The 22,659-nt window shown below is 38.8% G+C and overlaps 1 protein-coding gene across 1 annotated transcript; it reads left to right on the top strand.

Moving 5' to 3' along the window:
• Window positions 1-220: 220 nt before the first annotated feature.
• On the top strand, window positions 221-21,263 carry LOC102695520 (transmembrane channel-like protein 3). The gene is made up of 22 exons (XM_069190466.1): window positions 221-482; window positions 1,241-1,387; window positions 3,734-3,809; window positions 5,006-5,087; window positions 5,729-5,835; window positions 6,325-6,423; window positions 6,544-6,686; window positions 7,335-7,482; window positions 7,993-8,036; window positions 9,310-9,457; window positions 10,034-10,143; window positions 10,676-10,754; window positions 12,356-12,604; window positions 13,277-13,405; window positions 13,521-13,588; window positions 13,935-14,063; window positions 15,415-15,525; window positions 17,321-17,446; window positions 17,694-17,772; window positions 18,556-18,598; window positions 18,714-18,989; window positions 20,068-21,263. Exons 1-22 carry the CDS (start codon window positions 364-366, stop codon window positions 20,949-20,951), a joined length of 3,396 nt encoding a protein of 1,131 aa, XP_069046567.1. The 5' UTR covers window positions 221-363; the 3' UTR covers window positions 20,952-21,263.
• The last annotated feature ends 1,396 nt before the right edge of the window (window positions 21,264-22,659 follow it).

Below are 22,659 nucleotides of genomic sequence, written 5' to 3'. Positions count from 1 at the left end.
GAGTGAAAGATAATTTTAATGTCCTTATGACATTACCTCACTATTCCAAATCAGTAAATTAAGTTATGTTTGTTGCTGAAGTTCCAATAGAATCAGCTCAATTCAGGTGTACTGTCACTTTAAGAGGTGGTCAATAAGGCTGTGATTGGAGTAATTGTGTTATCTTAAATTCTCCCCACTGGGGGTCCCTGTCACTCTGAAGTGAGGGATAATGTCAGTAGGTAGTGCAGCCACTCTTCCTACCACCAGTCAGCGAGATCATTGTTGGGGGGTAGACGGATTACAGACAAGAAGCTTTTCATTGCTGAAGAGCTGAGAGTTTGAACACTCATACAGAGACAGAAAACACAAAATACAAAAAAAATGACAACAGTCAGCGAGCCAGTAGCAATTAGCAGACCCGTGCGATCTTCTAGAAGATACAAAAGTGTGAGAAAAAACTCCAGAAGAATCTATTCACCCTACCAAGATCAGCAACCCAGGTAAAAGCCTGTTACTTTTGTTTCTTATTGCATTACTGATTGTTCCATTTCTCATGTGATAGGTTTGTGTGTGGCGAAAGATTCTGTTTATCATTTTTCATCAAGAAAGTTGATGAATGTTGATGAAGTGTTCAGGGTTGATTGAAATATGTTTGAAATTAGATTAATTAAGAAAGCATGCATTTTTCAAAACAACATTTGTGCTTGAACCAAGGTAATACTGGTAGTCTTGCGCATGCAGTCTGAAACACTTACCCTTTTGTATATAACACTAATGTGTTACATTACTCCCACACTGTAATCAAAATTGCTTTTTAAATATATCTGTACTAACATTATGTATAATTCTTTTATGAGTTACAAAGCTTATTAAAACTGCTTTTTTGTGAAAAAACACTTTCATGTGGTTTCTTAAATCTATTAAACTAAAAATATATGTGTAAATGTAAATGGACATCAGTTTGGTACATGTACATATAGTTATATACAGTATATATTTGCAACATTAACCTGCACAGTCTGTTGCATAAAGAAAATATGCTACATATTTTTTACAGACATGAAACACCATACTGTACATACAAATGAGAGGAAGCCTAGCTAGCTAATTTGGGACAGAAGTAGATCATAAAACATAAGTTTATGATCGCAAAACTTTAAAAAACTAAGGAATGGGAATCTCATTTAAGTAAAATTAATGGTAACTGGTAGATGGATCCTTAACCCGTTTATGTACCTCTTTTTTTTTTAAATCTCAGTAACTCGGATGATGATGACAAAATTGAAGAGAGGATTGAGAGCAGCGATCCTGAGGAAATGTTCCAGAACATTCAGATTCAGAAGGAGATCATCGCCAACATTCGCACTCGACCTTGGCCCATGAGGCACAAACTTAAAGCCCTCAAGTAAGAAAGCCTTAACACTATAAATAGTACTGTCGTAATAGAGAAGTAAACATGGAGTAAGACTCCCTTGAATTAAAACTACACTGTGACACCAACATGCTGGCTGCCTCTGTAGTAGGATGGCAATAAAGCCTTCTCCAGCCAGAAAGCAATGTGATTCATGGCAAGAATGCATTGAGATTGTATACAACCAGCTGTAATGTAGTGCTGTGTTTAGGCATTAATTGTGTTAGTCAGAGCATACATCTGACTGGCATGGCAGTGCTGCTTTATGATGTATGCATAAAAATACATTTGGATGGTTTATGTGAACTAAAGCCTGGCCTGCTTTAATATTTTCAGTGGACTCACGATGAAAATTCTGAATCCTGTCTCCAGAAAGGTTTATTCCCTTTTATTGTGGCAGAATGGCCTAAATGCAGTAAAAAATATAAACAAATATTTAATTTATAATTATGTTTCTAAAGTGCTTTCCACACAAAAGAATCGCAAAACACTTTATGTTTTGGAGGGGACCTGTCCACCGGTGAAACGCACCCCTACCTTCATGTCCAAACAATCCCAACACACAGCAGGTGAAGAGGCAGAAGTGCAAAACTGCGTCTACAATTGCAAACCACGATTAAAGCTCAGTTTAATGTGTCATTCAAAGAATAGTACCTATATCATGGTGTGTCCGGTCATCAAACTGGGATGTTGGTTTTTGGAAATTGTATTCCACAGAAAAAATCACCACCTTCTGCTCCAACAACTCCACATACAGTACAGTATACACTGCAGCAGCAACCGTTTTCATTAAAACAGTGACACTGGTCCTGAGGGACCCTGGTGTTTGTTCGAGCCAAGTTTGACCACGGAATAATTAATTTCAAATTTTTGGTTCAGGAATGTTGTTCATATTTGTTTTCAGCTCCTAAAGGTTTCTATGTTTCAGAATTTCCCTTAATCAGTTGTATCAGCTGCAATGGTTTCCTTTACAGAAATATTTTTTTTTTATTGTGGGAGTGTATGATATAAGGGCATCCCATCTGTGTCTGTTCATTAGAGAATGATTACCTATTTGATAGGAGAGAAAACTCTTAACCAACAAGTTGAGAAGAGATTTGAGAAAGTCTGTGTGCTGACATTGTTGGAACAATACATTTGAAGAAGAGAATTCGTGAAACCAAGGACTGAGTGGAGAAAACAATGTCCTAATAGCCAAACATATTAGTAATGCCATTACTTGTCACCAGCGGTTATTAGCACAGTAAGAATGAAACCAGAACTGAGAAGCACTGGCTGTGGCCCCTTTTTCTGCTGGAGACCAGGACCAGCCCTGAAAAGCTTCAAGATTCACTCTACAAGATGATAATGATGTCGTCAACACTGCTGTATACATGTTCATCATACAAATGTACATTGAATAACCGAGTGTCACATGCAGGATAACTGGCTGTGAAGATTTGGCCTTACAGCTGAAAAGAAGTGGAGCCATAAAATAAGAATCGTTCTTTTAGTCTCAATTCAGAGAGTCTGCAAACTGTGGCTGAAATAATTTCAGTTAATCAAAAGAAAAACTGCTGGTCTGCAGTAGTTTACTGCTTTTTTCTAGAATGGGAATGCAAACCTAGTGCTAAAGAAGAGAATGGACCCAGTGGGACAAAAGTGTTTATAATCTAGAAGTTAAAAACATAAAACAAGCACTTGTTGCAATGCATTAAAAGAAAGTGGAGCCAGATGGCTTGTCTTAAAAATACTATTAATGATTTTAGTAGGGTAAATAAAAAAATAATGCAAAGTATCTTAGAGATATAATATAATATTAAATAACAGGTTTGCTGGCCACTTTTAAAATAACATTTTTAATGTGTAGTGAAAATTTAGGAAACCTCTTTCAGTTAAAAAGTACTTTATTTTAACTGAATAACTTTTTAAAGAATATGTATTCCTTTGTATGTGTGCCAATCATCTCTTTTCTTCATCAATATAATTATTCAGAATAGAAAACTCCTTGACATCCACAATACCCATCATATCTGTAGATACATTTATTTTCCAATGCGTACATTCAGTAGGAAAACTCTTGTCTATACAGATAATGCGTAACTCCTAAAGATATTCTACTGTATATATTGTACTTGAAAATTGCTTGAAAAGGGATTATAGACAAATGCGCATATTGGTGTATTTTGTATAGTACCAATGGTTTCTTATAGAGAGTTGCCTCATACCTGGTCTCTGCAGGAAACCTGTGCCTTGTTGTTTTCCTTTGATTCCTATTGAAGAAACTGGAAATTGCAGAAAATGGATTGGAGCAGGAAGGGCTCCGATTACAGGTCTTAATGATGCTGTCTATCTTCTCAGGCAAGCCAGGGAGATTGTTTTGAAGTATGAAGGCAGGCTGACCAGGACAAGGGGGTATCAAGCTGCAGGAGCTGACGTAGGTTTTTCATTTAATAATGAAAACTCAAACACAGCAACAATCAATCTGAAGTACGGTGTGCTCCTCCAAACACCATTAGTCTCATATCTTCACAACTCTGAAACAACTGCTCAGAATGACCACCATTGCATCTGTCAGTAATGGATCTGTTGGTCAGTCACAACTCATACTTCTTGGTCCTTCTTCGATTCCTCTTTATCAGGTGTCTTGATTTTACCATGTTTATCTCACAATCCAAGACAAAGCCCTTTCATCAGAGATTCTTCAAATTATGTTATTCTGACAAGAGCAATGCTTAGCTGTAATGTATTGTAATGAACACTTGTATCAATTAAATTGCAGTAAAGAGCTTCCATAGCCAACTAATGAACTAATGGGTATAGTAATATGTTCTATATAGGTAATTGGTATAGCTGTTTTCCTAGAAAATATTTTAAATCATTTCTAATCCTATATAAAAGTAATGTATTGCATTAGTCTATTTAAGGACTTCACATTTTACAATATTTCATTTTTGTGCATTAGTTGCAGGCTGATAGTCTGTGTGATTTTTCCCTTTTCTTGTCTCTGTTTATGATCCATGCAGGTTACAGTGGGGAATTTTCAGGCTGTTTCCTGTGTTCACTTACAGACACACTGCTCAAATTTATAGCCAGTTGTTATTGCCCAGTTTAATTAAAATGTTTCAAAGGTATTCAATAAAGCTTCCAAAGCTCCATTAAAATTAATTGATTTTTGCCATGTAGATTGATGATGGTTTATTAATTAAAAAGATTGCTTTTGTTGCTTGGGCATCTGGAAGATTAGAAGTCAGACTTATTTATTTAATTTTAATTATTTATAGTGTGTTCAATGATTTAGGTTCACCGCCAACTGGTAGCTCACTGCAATTGTTCTGTTTTTTTAGGTTTCCTGTATGCTCTAAAAAAAGAAAACAATTTATTAACTGTGACCTTTGGAACCTATGAAGTGATTGCAGTAAAATTCAATACTAAAATAAACTGTGATAAGTATTCAATATTCATGAACCCTGGACTGCCACAGATTCAGCACCATACAGTAGCTTCAACAGGGTTGGGTATTCTAAGAAATGGGATTTGGGAAATATCTCAGCAAACTTGGATGTTTGTCTTTTCACTGTAAATTTCTCAAAAAATCATTACTTTGTGCTTTGCTCTTGTTGTTGTTTCCAGTTGCTGAAAAAACTGTCACGTTTGGTATATAACATAGTCGTCCTTTTCATTCCATGGGAAATGAGGATTAAGAAAATTGAAAGTAAGTAGTGATTCCTATCAGTCATTTAGAACACTCTCTCTACAATATGTCCATCCATTACTTTGCAGACACAGGGAGTGACAGAAGAAAACACAATTAATACGAAATAGAAACAGATGCTCATTATTCAGAATTCAGATCTTTGTTTATAGAAAACTGTCCCTTGTGAAATTCAAGACTGTGGTAACTCAAAGGATATCACTATGTGCTCAATCTGTCTACACTTTTAGTATTGGTTGTAGGATTTTTCCCTTGTTGGTGAGACCTTCCTCTGTAATAGTATATAAAGATTGCCTCTTTACTTCATACAAGCTCAATGGACAGCTGCTTGTCTTTCATATACTACACAAAATGATACATCTACTGTGAGAAAGTACAACAGAATGTTATGCCTGCCGAGTCAGCTAAAAAGAGCCGCTTGAGAAATGTATTTCACAGCACAAGTATAGAAAACAAATGTGGGGATTATGTACAAAGACTTCTGCTCAGAGCTTATGTTGGAAGCTGTACCCTTGCTTTCATGAAAACACCTTGCACAGGGTTGAAATATCTAATTTACATTATGACTCTGCCCTGAATTGCACCTGTGTCTGTAATGACTGTTTCATTCCCTTCATGTTTCTTTCCTGTCTCTTTCAAAGGTCACTTTGGATCTGGCGTTGCTTCTTACTTCATCTTTCTGAGATGGCTGTTTGGTATTAACATTGTCTTAACCATCATGACCGGAGCATTTGTGATACTGCCTGAAGTGAGTTAACCTACAGGTAGCTCTTGTTCAAGGAGATAAGACGTATCTAGTACAGAGCTTAAACTTAAACAAGTAATATATTCAAATAAATATCTATTAATAATGGCGACAAATGTCACATGTAAGTATAAGCCTCTAGATCCCTAATGCCATTAATACTAATTGCTTATTTGCTGCTATCTTTGAAGGCTTTAGGGAGAGAAATTTTAATCTGTATTAAGAAACTGAAGATGTGAGTGCCATTACAAAGCGTTAATGAATGGTGCTTCAGAACTACAGGACAGTTCGTCTTTCAGGAACGCGTGACCATAAAACTGCTGACAGAAATGAAAGAAAAAGAGACTAGCCTCTGTAAGTTGAGTCAGAGGTTGCTGCGTGGACTAGCACGATTTATGCTCAATTTCTTTTGTGCCCCTGGATGCAATTTCCTGGGGTCTCGGCAAAACTGCATCAGTCATGGAAGGTCCCATCTGTGTTTTTCCCCATTAGCTTCTGGCAGGAGCGCCTTTTGGAACCACGAGAAGCAAGACCATTCCAAAGGAACACCTCGCCTCAGCACAGGACCTCGACACCATCTGGTCACTGGGGGCAAGGCTATGAAAATGCTTTATTGCTTTGTCAATATTACACCCTGCTGAGTTGCGCAAGCATTTAATTAATTCAATGGCTCCCTCTCTGACATGCAATCTGTCCTTTACAATTCTACAGGGCTACCTCCAGTATTCTGTCCTGTTTTATGGATATTACGGCCGAGTTAGGAAGATTGGGAGCGCTGGATACCGCCTGCCCTTGGCTTACTTCCTGGTTGGGATGACTGTCTATGCCTACAGCTTCATTATCCTGTTAAGAAAGTAATCGATAGACATTCGCGTTTCTCTGTATCAGTTTTTGTAATGGTGGCAACTCTTTTACTTCTTTTTATTTCACTTATTGAGAAGGAATTCTTTGTTATGAATCGAATTACCCTCATTTTATTTGTTGGGAATGGCAATTAATGTTAATTAGCTCTTCATCAAATGTGACGAGAAAGTGTAAAACCTGTCATATAAGACTAGGCTTTGCTATCCCTGCATACATAAGATTTAATTGATCAAGTAACAAGGATAATCTACAGCTCTTTCCTTTTAATCTGTATGCACTATTATATTATGACAAGGAAAATACACATTGACAGATGAATTAGCTCAGCAATCAGTAACGTAATAATGCTCTGACAGTATTATGTACCCACACCATCCTATTATCTCAAAGAATCGCATTCTAGCAGTGTGATAGTGTTTTTATATTCAACTCCACCTGTAGCTGGTAAAGGATTTCTACACTATTAAATGTTTTGAATTAAAAATTAACCCCGAAGAACTTCAAGGTAATTGGGAAGATCAGTCAGTGTGGAGCAGGAGAAGCTTTTTAATGAAAACTAGCTACTGCATTCTCTGTTTGCGGTGAAAAATGAGAAAAGGCCAGCTAATTTCAAATACACCTTCATTATTTTTAAACAGAATGGCAAAAAACTCCCGGCTTAGTTTAGCCAGCGCCTCAGATGAGAACTACACATTTTGCTGGCGTGTCTTTTGTGCCTGGGACTACCTGATTGGAAACCCCGAGGCAGCAGAGAGCAAAGCAGCAGCGATTGTCAACAACATCAGGGTGAGTGTCTGGGCTGCACAACAAGATAGACTCTCCCTGATCTGATTGGCAATGATTGCTCAGCTTTTATTCAGTACCCAGAGTAGATTAGCTGCTGCTGCTATTCATGATTTCCCATAGGGCAAAGCTATCAATTAAAGCTCATCTGAAATCTGTGCATTCCTCAGTAGTGAGAAGGCTGTTCAGAGATGTCCTGCAGGTGTTAATGAGTTAAGCGTTGCCTTCCAGTTCTATAAAACACTCCTGGACTTGGACTGTTTATTGCAAGTGACTGAAACAATTATGAATATACACAGGTGTAAGGAGTATTAAAGTATACTTGAGAGGAACAGTCAGGTGGGAGGGTGTTTATTTCAAAGGATATATTTAATACTATGACTATTCCAGGACCCACAATAAAACCAAAACATGCAGGATACATAGAACATGAGACAAAAATATTTGTCCTGTTTGATTAGGTAATGTGAATGTATTGATTGATTTTGTACTGTAATTTTCATCCTTTTTAAGGAAGCAATTCTAGAAGAACAGGAGAAGAAGAAGGACAAAAGCCTGTGGGTATCTGCACTGCTACATGTGGGCTTCCATCCTTTCTGCAGAACTATTGAATGTACTGAATGCAAGGGAACTACTGAAACTCCTTTTTGAAATAACTGTCTTGACCATGTCTCTGTCTCTCACATTGGGAGGCCATAGGGCAGGATAAGAACAGCTTTGAACACCACTTTTCTTATTGTTTTCTTTTGCTTTCTAGAGCTCCAATAGAGTAAACTGCACCTCCACATTCTGATATAGAATGTGTCCTGGAAATAATATATATTTTTTGTGAATGAAATTGAGGAAGTAAAAAGAGATTATGAAGTTAATCTCATTTTTAGAAATTTACAATCACCAATCATTTTTGTTATACAGTAGTTACCACCCAATCTAGAATAGCCAGATTGTATCCCTTGTCTCATGACAACAAACCCTGCGGCCACACACAGGGGAGAGTGAGAAAGTGGGCAGGTCCGAAGACTCCTCTGATCTACCCACCTTTAAAATATTAATCTCTTAATGTGTCACAGGCAACCCAACCCCATACTGGAGGCTGAGCACTGATTGGAGGAGAGTCCAGTTCCTCACTGACATGGAATTGAGAGGTCCCTGACCACCTTAATCCCACTCTACCCACAGTGACACTAAGCCAGTAGTTAGCTACAGCTTGGGGAAACCAGTCACAGTCTGCTAGTGATCTGGCCTAGTCTCAAACCAGTGATTATAGAGCCCAGTGTCCACTCAGAAAAAATGCTTACTCGTTTGAGTCTGTTGAGAGGCCAGTAAAATGATCTATTTGATTATGTTAGTTTAGCAGAGTATCATGCATTAATGTGGCTTCTTTCATTAATTGTCTCAGTTTGCGGCACTGGAAATGCTGCATTGACCTCAGGTGATTTATCAGCCTTTCTCTGCTGGTTCATCACAATCACAGCAGCATCGTGCCTGCAAAAGACACCCCACTGTATTTCAGACAAACTGCTTCTTCAAGTGCAGGATGACTGCAGCTATATCAACATCTCTCATCTGTAAATCAAAATTCACTAGTGCTAGTAATACCCCAGGCGCTGCTCATATAAAAAATGTAAAGGAATCTAACAGATTGTGTCCTGATATACTTAATGTTACATTATATTCAATATGGTTAAAACTGTGTTGTAAACTGTGATCTTGAAATTTTTTCTTTCAGGATTTTTTTTCTGTTTATCTAGCAATAACCAACGGTGTTTTATTCAAACAAAGCTATGTAAGCATCACAGAAATCTTTGTTTATTCTTGTTCCTTTTGCAGGGCTGTAATGATTAGTCTGAGAATCCTGGCCAACATTCTTGTTCTGCTGTCACTCGCCGGGAGTATTTACATCATCTACTTTGTCGTTGATCGCTCTCAGAAACTTGAGCAAGAGAAGCCAGAATTAACCTTGTGGGAGAAGAATGAGGTCTGGGAGGCGCCATTAATATGTCTTTGATATGCATTAGAAGGAAAACATTTACTCTAGTTTTGATTTCCCTATAAAACATACTGTGTAATGATTTATTCTAGACATGAAAATAATCTTGCATTGCATGTTCAGTTCAGGAGAAACACTGTAAACTGCGTTTTAATTACAGTATAATTCTGATCCACATTTTGAAGGATTCTCATATCTAACTAGCAATGAGATCTAATTCACACAGTATCATTCTTGGTCACAACACTGTTAGTTGTTTAAACCATCCTCACACTTCTGTGCAATCTGAACATAAACACCACTGTACTAAGGATTTAATAATAAGAAGAAATATTTGTGTTTATGTGGTGCTTTTTCATCCTGAAGAATCCCAAAGTGCTTCATATACAGTATTTCATCCACCACTGCAATGCACCACCCACCTGGGTGACAGCCATTATGCACCAGAAGCCCAGTAGACAGCATGGAGAAGGGAGAAATTGCTCCACCAAACTGATTGTTTATGCAAATGTTCATTTTGAAAAGTAATGGGAATGAGTCTTGCTTCTTCTCCCATGTGCCCAGGTCAGTGTGGTTGTGTCTCTTATCACCATGATTGCTCCCTCTGCTTTTGAGCTGGTGGCCCAGCTGGAGATGTACCATCCCAGAACAACACTGAGATTTCAGCTTGCCAGGTAGGAGCTCCTGCACAGAACTTTAGTATTATGGTATTCTGAATATTTCTCCCTGTTTAGTGTTTATTTAGACATATAACCTGATTGGGTTTGATAATCATTTTCTCTATTCCATGTCTACCAATTTGAAACACCAGATTAATAGTGTACACTGTAGTACAGTAGTATACGGCTTTGTCTCCCAGGCCATGGCAGATGTGGAAAAGGACTTGTGTGTCACCAAGCCGTAACTCATCTAACAGGAGCCCAGGCAGTGGGACTTTGGTGTCAGTCGGGGAATTTATATAGCTCATCCTCTCACACTCAAAGACAATGGATGAATATTTTCACCAACAAAATGTTTAAATTTATTGACTCGAATCCATAATTGTAATGTGTTGTGCCTCAGAGAAACACTAAACATTTCTGAGATTTCCCTTAAATCTGTAGTGCTCCATTTGCCTTAATTATAGGTGCCATTAAGAGTGAATGGCACAGCACTGACAGCTAGTGGAACTTTCAATTTCTAAGAACTTGTGATTGTTTTTTTCAGGGTTCTTGTCTTGTACCTGGGAAACCTCTACAGCTTGATCATTGCTCTTCTGGACAAGGTGAACAGCATGAGTTCAACCGTAAGTAATGTACTTTAATTTACTTAAAAATATTTATTTTAGAACTGCAGTTTTATTCCTGCCTTTTGAGCAGCATTTGACTTCAAGATTGACTTTCAACATTTGAGCATCATCATGTTCATCCATCCGTTTTCCATTTTCTAATTGCTTAATCCAGTTCAGGGATGGAGTTAAGCCGGAGCCTATTGCAGTCCATCACGGGGCATACAAAGACACACACATTCACACCAGGGTCAGTTTTCCCAGACGTTAATTAACCTACCAGTATGAATTTGGACTGTGGGAAGAAATAAAAAGATGCCTGGAGGAACCCCACACAGACAGCACCTCATGGCCAGAATTGAACCAAGGGCGCTGGTGCTATGAGGCAGCAATGCTGACCACTGTGCCACCACACCACCTTCATCATGTCTGAACTTCTATTAATACAAATATTTAAAAGAAACTCACACATCTGTTCAAAAATATCCATAACCTGCAGCAGATACATATTATAAACTATTGCAAAGAGCAGTAATATCTACTCAGTCCACTAGATGGCATGTTTGTTCATTCAATGGCATAGTTGTACTAATGCCTGGAATAACACATACATTTGTAGTCAGGTCTCACTTTTGTTAAAGGAATTAAGCGTTTCGTCTTCCCCCTCTATCACTTATCTCTTGTTTGTGTGACATCGTTTGTGTGGTTGGCATTAAATCACCTGAACCTAAATAGTCACAATTTCACTAGTCGGTAGCAAATGTCACTTTGACAGAAGCTTGACAGCTTCACAGTACTGGTGGATGGCTCCCCATTCACATATCAGCCACAGACAGGAATCCGTGAGCCACTCTTTCTCTTCTGTCTTTTGCGCCTCGTGTGACATCTTTTTGTCACCTTAGAAATATTACCTTCATTAGATTCATGCATTGATAACATCAAGGCTTGATTTCTCCAACTCTGTACTCCCTAACTCTCTGCTCAACAAGTTGCAAGTAAGTAACAAGTTGTTAGCAGCATATCACTCCTACACTTACAGTAAGTCTCTTTATTGGTTGCCTATAAGGCACATATTCAATATAAGTTCTTGTTACTGACTTTCAAGGCTCTGAACAAGGAACTGTACATCAAGATAAAAAACCTGTCTCCATCATACATCTCTGAGCTCCTCCATATTTACACTCTTTATCTATACATGTACAATCCTGTATGCTCCTGTTTGTTTTTTCTTTTACTTTTTATCATACTTTTTTATCACTGTGTATATTATCCTTGGGTATGAAAGGGTGCATCGTACAGTATAAAGAAATATATTATATCTCTGCTGTGTTAAGTAGGCTTTATATCTATGATTTATATTGCTACAAATCCCTAGAAATTTAAAAAAGCAAATGTTCTGAAATTAATTTAAGGTGATAACGTGCACTAAAAGCTTTTTCTGTTATTCTCCCATCGATATAACAAAGAATAAAAATGCATACTGTATTTATATTTAATCAAAATGGGCAAAACAAGCTACAAAACTATTAGCATGCAAAACGTTCTTGAAGGTGTTGAATTATACAGTTCACAAACCACAGACTAAAGAGGAGAAAACAACAATAGTGTGTGTTTTCTAGGAGGTTTCTGTTGGTTCCAGCAACTGGTCAGACTCCACAGCTTTTCTGGCCACTATTGCTCTTCCAGAAGAGGAAAACCTTTCAACTATTGTGCCTGAAATCACTGAGAGAAGGAACAGCACTCTGAGCTTAGGCCTGGTGGAGAACACACCCAGAACCATCATTCCTGTAGCCCTTAATAAAACAGCATCATATGAGTACAACATGAAGTCGCAACAAGACCAGTGCTGGGAAACCTACGTTGGACAGGTACGAGATATTTCAATAATTTTTAATTTAGATGTGTATGTATACTTTTTCCAGCAAAAGTAGAACTTGCACAACATCAAAGTACTTAAGGTATTCAATGCCTAGGTACGCAGACAGAAATCTCGGGGACTAGTTCAGCTGTCTGTCTAGACTGTTGCCTGAACGGGGCTTCAAATTAAACTCATTTACAGTAAAACAAATCAGAAAATTGCTTTACTCTCTGATTTTTACACTGTTTTTAGAATGTTTAAACAGCTTTCTTTAATAGCTCAGCAAGATCTCAGTACAAATTCACAATACCTACTTGTATCGTTTATTCCTTTGTCAATGTCTTCAATGAAAATCTGTTTTCCTCCCTTTAGATTGCCCTTGTTAAATATTTTTAAAAGCACAGTGTTGGCAAGCAGAATGAAAATATATTACCTTGTTACAGTCGTTTTCCTTGTAATGCAGCACTTGTGTATTGTTTATTGATTAAAATGTGCAGGATGATGTTTCCTTAACGATGCCTCGGAGATGGCACTTGTATCGATTTTCAGAAAATCCTAAACAACTAGTAATTTTTCCCCATTTAACCATTACTCACAAGAGCATTAAATGGGAGTAATTGTTTCAAAAATAACAATATGAAAAACGAAACCAAGTAAAAAATGTAATCTCTTTTTGTTCCAGGAAATGCTGAAACTTTCAATTATAGACATGATTTTTACCGTGGCCAGTATCTTATTGATTGATTTCTTTCGTGGCCTTTTTGTTCGATACCTGAGTGATTGCTGGTGCTGGGATCTGGAGAGCAGGTTTGTAAGTAGCCCTCTGTGTTCTCCTGTAGCATTCTGTACTGCTTCAATTGTGTGAACAGGAGTGAACAGCATCTCCTTTTCTCACTACTTTTTGTCTGCATGTGTTTCCTTCATAGCCTGAATACGGTGAATTTAAAATAGCTGAAAATGTCCTGCATCTGATTTACAACCAAGGAATGATATGGTATGTAAAGAATTGTTTCACAGAAATAAAGGCTCCAAGTCTCATTGGAAAAGTAGTGTTAATGTTAATGTAATGAAGCACAAGGCCTTTTAAGCCTTCAAAGGGAATTGAAAAAAAGAACAGAAAAACATGTTTTAAGCTTAAAGGGAAACGTTAAAAAGTTGACTAAAACCAGATTGAGGCAAGAATGAATTAATAATAGAGTTACTTTGCAGGGAGAGATGATTGTTTAGAGTTAGTTTGCGTGCTGTAGATCTGGTTCTGCCAGATTACTCTTGTCCAGAGTAGAAAATCATCTTCAGAAGGTTTGTTCATGTTGAAACCCCTATTGTCCATTTCCTTCCAGGATGGGTGCCTTCTTCTCTCCCTGCCTCCCAGCATTTAATGTTCTCAAGCTGATCGGGCTGATGTACCTCAGGAGCTGGGCAGTGCTCACATGTAATGTTCCACATCAGCAGGTCTTCAGAGCCTCCAGGTTGGTGAGCGCTCACTAAGTCGGAACAGTGCTGTAGTGCCCTTTTTTCCTGAAAAAAATAACTTGGTTTGCGGAAAAATGCTCAAAGTGTAAGACCCGAAAAAAATGGCAAGAAACACAATGAAAATCTTGAGTGGCTCAGCAGCTTGCCTAGCTGTCTCCTAGTGACCCTTTGGCTTGTTGTCCAGTCTCTTTCAAAGCTTCCGTGTTAGATCCTCGGCTCCCAGGTTCAGTGGCTTTGACCCTTGTCTTGTTCGAATGCTTTCTCTGGAGCTCCCTGGTGCTCTGTAACCTGCCTCAAACACCTGCTACCAGGGAACAGGTTTAAAGAGGGAAGAGCCCAGCTGTCAGGTGTCATGATTGACAACAGGCTTCTTTCAACAGGCCTGTCATTCTGTACAAACTAAGAGTACATATTCAGTATGTAAACTATGGGGCATTCCATGTACAGTATCTAGGCACAGTTTAAAAGAAATGACCCACAAAACTGTTATCCTACTGACATCCCTCTTCACAAGTGGAAACTGCAGCTGGAGTTCTGTGAGCATGTCTTCTACAAGGTGCTTTCTATGCTTCACTCTGCTCCTTTCCAGAGCTTTGACAAATGCAGTTCTGAATGTCTGCTCCACCCTAGCATGCCACCGCAGTCCTGAGTGCTCAGTCTGATTTATTTAATGGCCCTTACTCCGGCTCTTTCAGGGCTTATCGCTCACTCTCAGGTGTGAAAAAAAAAACACCATTGAAACGCTATCCATTTCACTTGCTGTTAATCTTAAGGGACACTAAAGACCTTGAGATGAGCAGGCGAGGCCTCTTAATAAACTGAGAAAAAGGCACCATTACACAACCACACATCATTAGACAGTGAAGACAGCCATTGAGCACATAATAATTTTATGTTGTTTCTTTCCTCTTATTTTTACAAACTTAGCAATATTTGCATGACAAAATAGGATGGCGTGCAATATTTTAAAGCCAAATTTTCTAAAAATGTTATCATTATACATACTTTAAAAAGCCATGTTAATTTAACTGTAAATCAAAAAAAATATTCAATATGTAAGACTCAGTCATACATAATTTGCTTTAACCTTTCCGCGTACTGTAAATGTTTTCTTAATCAGTACCACAAAGAGTATTAAAAGGTGCTTCCTCTCTGATCAAGAGAGACTGTAGTCCTAATGCTAAATTATGAAAAGGTGAGGGCTCTGCAGTTTCTGGTACATCCACTTTCAATGGTTTGATGCTCTTTACAAATTTGCAGTTCTGTCACATTTACAATGCCTTGGTATTGAATGCATTATTTTCTAAAGCTTTTAAGTGACAATTAATCACTGAATTTCTGTTCCAGATCCAACAATTTCTACCTTGCCATGCTGTTATTTATGCTGTTCCTCTGCATGCTCCCCACAATCTTTGCAATAGTCAGGTATAGACCATCTCAAACCTGCGGGCCTTTCAGGTAAATTCCCTTATAGTGGTCTCCATCTGCACTCCTACAGCTCACTGATGTTTTACACTGCTTTGTTTCCTCATCTTTAAGGTTGTCCATTCATATGGAAGCCCGTTTCCGCCAGGGAGTAAAAAAACAAAAACTCGCTATGGTATCTCAGAATTCCGACTTAGTATCTCAGAATTGCGACTTAGCAACTCAGAATTCCGACTTTATATCTCACATTTGTGACTTCGAAATAGCCATATTTAGGGTGGGAGCGACGAGGGCACAAGCCCTAGAACCCGAATCCGTTACAATAACAAAAGGAAAGACAATGAAATATGGCTATTTCGAAGTCGCAAATGTGAGATATAAAGTCGGAATTCTGAGTTGCTAAGTCGCAATTCTGAGATACTAAGTCGGAATTCTGAGTTGCTAAGTCGCAATTCTGAGATACTAAGTCGGAATTCTGAGATACCATAGCGCGTTTTTTTTTTTTACTCCCTGGCGGAAACGGGCTTCCATACATTCATAACAGCCATTGGGGGTTATTCATAAATGTATTCTCTGTCCACCCTGTTCAAACACACAGATGGTCTTTTCCCCCTATTCATGCAGCCATCGTCAGGTTAAATGAAGTACTGGTACATTTTAGCTGTTGGTAAAATATTGGCAATTTTTCCACAGCTAGCAAATGACATTATGGTCCAGTTATGATGAGAGTAAAGTTCATGCTCTAGTAATGGCTGGTGGAATTCAACATAAAATAAAATACAAAAGAGGAAGACAAATGTCTCCAGGATCATGTTACTCAATGAGAGGAGATGGTTGAAATTATTATTACATAAATAATTTCATAAGAAAACTGTATCTGTAATAGAAGAAAAACTCACCAGACTCAGTTAAGTTATAATAAATGCAGGATTGGTCACACCTTACCATTGTCACACAAATATGAGAGAAACATATTTGTTTTCAAATTAAGGATCCTTAATTTTCTTTTAATCGCTGCAGTGACATAAAGAAAGTTATAGCCCACGGCACATGTTGTCTGTGGCACACAATCAAGTATGTATGTGGAAATGTTCCCATTAGTTGAGTGCAGTGGTCTATCCAGGGCCTCATTGTCACATTTTACAGCCATTTGTTAAGTTACATTAGTGTTTCATTTTCTGAAAAAAAAATGTAACTGGAGTAGGTTTAGACCACAGAATTAAACAGGTCATTTATTACACAAACTGCAGTGTGTTTTATGTGCTAAAAACAATGTGCATTTCAAAAGTATAACATTTAAAAGTTAATTGGAAAGGTAGCACAGCAAAATATGGTTGTTCTTACTCATGACTGAAGTTTGCATGTTCTCCACATGCTTCGTGTGGGTTTTGGTCAGGTTCTCTGGTTCCAGTATGTTTGTTAATAAATAACTGATGGATGGACTACAATAGCAACTACTGTCACTGAAAACAACTGAAACATAAACTGGCAGTTTTACAAGCAGATTTGCACAGTTCAGTGCAGATTTGCCTTTTATTTCTGTGTAAACCTCCTAATAAAGATTTATCGTCAAAGCTGAAGTGTTTATCTTATGTCATGTAAAGAAACAGTAAAACAATAATTTTGTAGTTTAAAAGTATGGAGGTAAAATATTAAATCCAATCAAATCAATTTTCTCTTGAACTTGCACCTAACACCTTAATTATCTGCAACTGCAATTGAACTATTTTTGTACCCCCGTCCTGTAGGCATCAAAAGATTTATAAATAACCTCCAGTTTCAAGGAAAAACCTTAAGTATATTGAATTTATCCTTTTCTGTTTTGTAGTGGCCAAGAGAAGATATACGACATAATTTCTGAAACTATTGCTACTGATTTCCCCTTGTGGTTCAGCAAAGTCATGAACTACGTCACAAGCCCTGTGGTTGTCCTTCCAGCCCTATTGCTGCTTTTGTAAGTCCCGTCTGATTGTCTTGGCACAGCTTTTGTGTTCTTAAGTCCTCAATCATGACTAAAGACACTTGGAGAAGGTAAGCTATGTAACAGTGCACCTGGAGACCAAACACACGGTCATTTGCATTCAAGTAATCCTACTCATCAACCGGTCAATGCTCATACATGTAGTTTAATCACATGCGCTCAAAACAGAAGTCTTCTTTGGTTCTTACAGGTTTTCTATCATCTTTTTTTCTCATTCCAGTATGTTAATCTACTATCTTCAGTCAATTGCGAGATCATTAAAGTTCACTAACAATCAGCTGAGAATGCAGCTTCAAACAGTGAGTAACACGCTGGCTGACTGTCCTGAGAATAGAAGTGACTGAATACTGTTTCCAGACTCCACTCTGATGGAACCCTGCATATGGTGAAAATAAACCAGAAACACATTTTGGGCACTTTTAAATTTAGAAGAAGATACAATTTGGGTTAGAAAAATGTTTCCATTGTAAGGACATTTCCACATAATCTGTTTGTTGGGAGTTTCACTCTTTGTAAGAAAAGGTTCTCACTTTGTGTCCACATATTGATATTAATATATAAATACTAATTCACAGTGGAATGGCATAGGGTAGTGGGTGAGCTTTTGTGTGCATTAACAATAGGTCATGGGTTCAAGTCTGTGCAGCAGACACTGCTGTTGTACCTTGAGTAGGGCTCCCCAGTTTCTCCAGTCCTCCAGCTGTTTAAGTGGCTACCAGTGCTGTGGGGAGAAATCCCTCCCAGTGTCACTTGCAGAGTGAGGGAGTCCCACTCTCTCAGCCTCCTTGATGCTACAGAACCCAGGATGAGCTGTGGCCAGATGTTCTGGTGTGGATTTATTTATTTTTTTTACATAAAGAGAAAAATAGCAGCAGCCAATTCTGTTATTTTCCTCCTTGTATGGCTAAAGGGTTGAGGGTAACAGACGTTTAGATTAATATAGATTCTGTAATTTAAAATTTAGTTTTTGCTTAAAATGACAATCCTTTTTCGTCATGAATATCCTAGCCTTTATGATGTTGTTTTCCATTTTCATATTTTATTTTCTAAGGTTATTCATGACTACTGTATGTTTATTCTAGGAGAGAACAGAAGATAAGAAAAAAGTTTTCCAGATGGCTGCAGGTAAACACTTTTTGAGTCCTTGATTTTCATATCAGATACATACCTTCAACATTTTGGGAAGTCTCTGGCTTAAGCAAGCCTGAATTTTTGCCTGGACTGTCTCTTTGTCTCATAGCTAGAATGCAAAGCCAGGAAGGGAGTGACAAGAAGCCAGAGCAGGAGAGCGATCTTACGAGCCAGGAGTCCTCCATTCGCTCCTCTTCGCCCAGGCGCAACGGCAGTGTGGCCAACTTTGAGTCTCCGGTCAGCAGGGGCAACAGCATTCGCACCATAGCACAGTCTGCGTCCCGCACGGATGTCAACAGGGCAGCAACCACGTCACAAAGTCCTTCCATCCCCATATTACAAAAACAAAGAAAGGAACAGATCCCAAACAGGCAGGAGCACTTTGATTTTGTCTTTTCTTAGAACATGACTTTCATGTTTCATTTAGAGCAGGAGTGACCAGCTCTGGTCTTCAAGAGTTTATAATAATAATAATTCTTAACACTTATATAGTGCTTTTCTGGACACTCCACTCAAAGCACTTTACAGGTAATGAGGACTCCCCTCCAAAACCAACGTGCAGCATCTACCTTGATGATGCGACGGCAGCCATAATTGTACACTCCCCACACATCAGCTATCAGTGGGGAGGAGAACAGAGTGATGAAGCCAATTCATAGATGGGGATTATTAGGAGGCCATGATGGGGAAAGGCCAATAGGACATTTGACCAGTACGCCGGGGTAACACCCCTACTCTTTTCGATAAATTTGGGAATTTTAATGACCACAGAGAGTCAGGACCTCAGTTTTACATCTCATCTAAAGGACGGCACCTTTTTACAGTATAGCATCCCCATCACTATACTAGGGCATTAGGACCTACACAGACCACAGCGTGAGCACCCCCTACTGGTCCCACTAACACCTCCAGCAGCAACCTTAGTTTTTCCCAGGAAGTCTCACATCCAGGTTATGGGCAGACTCACAACTGCTTAGCTTCAGGGGGTTGCCAGTTGTGAGTTGCAGGGTGATATGGCTGCTTTTAGGTTTCTTCAGGTCTAAAGCTATGCACTCCAAATAAGAGCAAAACACACTGCACCAGTTTAGTTTCTTATTTTGATTTGACTCCGGAACTCTTAAAATGACGTTTTAACGTAGTTACAAGAAGAATACTTGGTAGCAAAAAAAGACCACTCCTAAAAGATATAATTTTGTATTCCTTTACTGAAGCCTTCTGTGCTTGACATTCAGAAAAATGCTCAGAAACAAGGGCGGAACTACCAGTCAGATTCAAACTGACTTAGTGGGCGGAAACAGACTAAATGCACTGCTGTAGATAACTTAGCCATTCTTTCAGCAATGATCCTGAGATGAATCTCCCTCTCAATTAATATCTTCTCCAATGAAAAAACAGTTTTTCTGCCAATTAAATGTCACTCTTTCCTTGTTTTCCCACAATTTCAAGGCATCCAGGATTTTTACATGGAGGCGCGAGTGGCTCCTGTAAATCAAAGTCCTACCACCATGTGGCATACAACCCCTCCAGCAGGTACACGGAGAATGTCCATTCAGATCCCTTGTTCAGAAAGAGCATCCGGCCCATGCACCCAGAGGCCCTCGGAGGAGGAGGAGGGGGAGGAGGAGGGGCGCAGGGCTTCTCCAGCCGCAGATCTCACACCACGCGCTATGTGATTGTCAACGAGCACGAGGCCCGGAAGAAACTGCTGAGGTCTTCCACCAGGATACCGCGGCACTACAGGGTAGACGAGCCAGGGGGCATAGTGGAGCTGTATCCCAGGCACATCAAACGATACAGCATTCAGACTCCTCAGAGGTCACGCCAGCCACACCTCAGTGAAGAGGAAGAGGAGGAGGAAGAGGTAAAGAAAGTCCGTCGGGGCTCCTTCATCCAGACGCACCGGCCCCGATCTCTGTCTGATCTGCACCAGCCGGCGCGCTTTTACATCGGGGAAAAAGTGGAGAGCCACCACTCCCTGGTCAAAGACCTGATGAAGAGCTGTTACGGGTTTTATGAAGATGGCTGCGAAGTGGAGTGGGAGGATGCAGCCTCTCGCCCTCGCTCCCGGACAAACGTCAGAGCCGCAGATCCCCTGGAGCAGCATCCCGAGCCGCCAGTCAAGCCCAAGCTGAAACACAAAGCAGATCCGTGCCTCACAGAATCGGACTCGGCATCCATCGCATCCAGCAGCGATCAGCAAAACAGCAGCACCGACCAGTACATCCAGGTCATCCACAGCAAGGAGAAATACCTGAAGCCCACGGGCAAGCTGGCTAAAAAGAAGTCTAAGGCCAATATTGATTTTAATGTTTCTGGATCGAATGAACTGATCTGCTCCAATGTGTAGAGGAATTGTTCTGAATTCCATCTGTCCTTTCAACTTGCCTTGCATTCTTAGCTTTGCTGCTATGTACTACAGCTTAGTAGCTAGTAGCTCACCATGAAGCTTAATGTTTCATACACGTGACACACAATCAGGTTATTTCTCAAAATAGTTAAAAAAATAATTATTTCTGATCACCACATCTAGTTTCAGTGACACTAAGAACAGTGTTGTCTGTGCGCATGTTTGCAAACCTTTCACTCCAATCATGTGAGTGGGCTATTGAATTTAATGTATACTTAATAAGCACATTCATTTGTTTTTGCAATAACTACAATGAATAAAGCACACAAGTTAGTTTCAATCAGATTCCTTTCCAGCTGTTTTTTTCAGGTTCCCCCCATATTTCCAACTCACACTCATAATATAATATAATAATAACATAATAATTTTAAATTATCCTTTTATAATCAATTATGTTAAACAACAGTGCATTAAATTACCAAGTACACATATCAGATTGCATATTTAAGAAACAAAAGTTATTGAATGCTTTTCAATTGCTCATCCTCTACCACACACAACACATTTCCCACCTCCACAAATTCTGAAATGCATTCAGCTGATGAACCAATTTATAATAAGTACATTCAAAAGAGATCCATGAAGATACCAACACTTTCAAAATGGCAACGTCATCTCCTGTAAGAATCCCTTTTACTCCATTCTTTCTGCTTTTTAAAATGGCTAACTTGGCTTGACCCTAAAGGTAATTTGCAGTCTATACTCTTTCTCCTTTGTTCTCATAATGTAAAACCCCTGAGATAAACAAAGTACCACTGAACAAAATGCCAAACCCAGAGAAAAGGTCTTTCAAAACAGAAGAGAGGTTGCAATCTTAGACAGTACAAGAAACAATGACAGTCTTTTTACCCTATCTGTGCAGATGTGCATCTATCAAACCATGCTGAATAATGCACAAAAAGGAGTTTGTTGCCAGAACAGCATGAAGCACCCTCCACTGTAGATCACCCATTGTCTTCTGCAGTGGTGGTTTATAGAGACAGTTTCTCCCTGGAGAAGTTACAGAGAGTTCAGCACAAAAATGTTCTTGCCCGTGTTTGTCAGACAAATGGTTAAGACTATCATAATACCTAACACAAATTGTACAGAACTCCTTCTTAACTATGCTAAACATTTTCCCAGGGATGTACAGTAGCTGTTATGTGTTGCAGTTGGTGTGACCTGCAAATCCAACAATGGGGGTTCTGATCAGGACTTGCAGCCCCTGTACAAAAATCTCCTAATAGGAACAATTCGTCTCCTGAAAAAGTAGTGTGTCTCTTCATATGAAACTCACTTATGAACTTGACAGATATTTTGTTGAGGAGCCAAGCATTTACATGTTCTCCAATCTCTCTTATTCATGTCTATCAGGTGAACATTTTTAGGAATCCCTTTGGACATTAAAATACTTATGAAACTATCACAACCTAAAGTTTGACAAGAAAGGGCAGGAATGTACACCAAATTCAGTTCTAACAACTGACAGGCCTACAGAATTAAAATCACAATGGACTTAAAAAAAACTAAAAGGTCTAAAAGACTTAAGGTTAAAAACCTTTAAACCTCATGACAGAAACATCCACATCAAACAAATTAAGATTGTCTGTACTTATTAATTACAGATTTCTTTCACATTGTTCGTTTCTACAAAGAAAACAAAAATCTA

The sequence above is a fragment of the Lepisosteus oculatus genome, chromosome 5, assembly GCF_040954835.1.
Source record: "Lepisosteus oculatus isolate fLepOcu1 chromosome 5, fLepOcu1.hap2, whole genome shotgun sequence".
NCBI lineage: Eukaryota > Metazoa > Chordata > Actinopteri > Semionotiformes > Lepisosteidae > Lepisosteus > Lepisosteus oculatus.
The sequence above is the reverse complement of the archived record's forward strand: the minus strand, read 5'-3'. Positions and strand labels throughout refer to the sequence as shown.

Excerpts from the sequence above, each read along its gene's own strand:
- LOC102695520 (XM_069190466.1), top strand. The coding sequence starts at position 364 with ATGACAACAGTCAGCGAGCCAGTAGCAATTAGCAGACCCGTGCGATCT. Across the intron at positions 483-1,240 it reads TACCAAGATCAGCAACCCAG|TAACTCGGATGATGATGACA; the intron begins GTAAAAGCCTGT and ends TTTAAATCTCAG. Across the intron at positions 13,589-13,934 it reads TACAACCAAGGAATGATATG|GATGGGTGCCTTCTTCTCTC; the intron begins GTATGTAAAGAA and ends ATTTCCTTCCAG.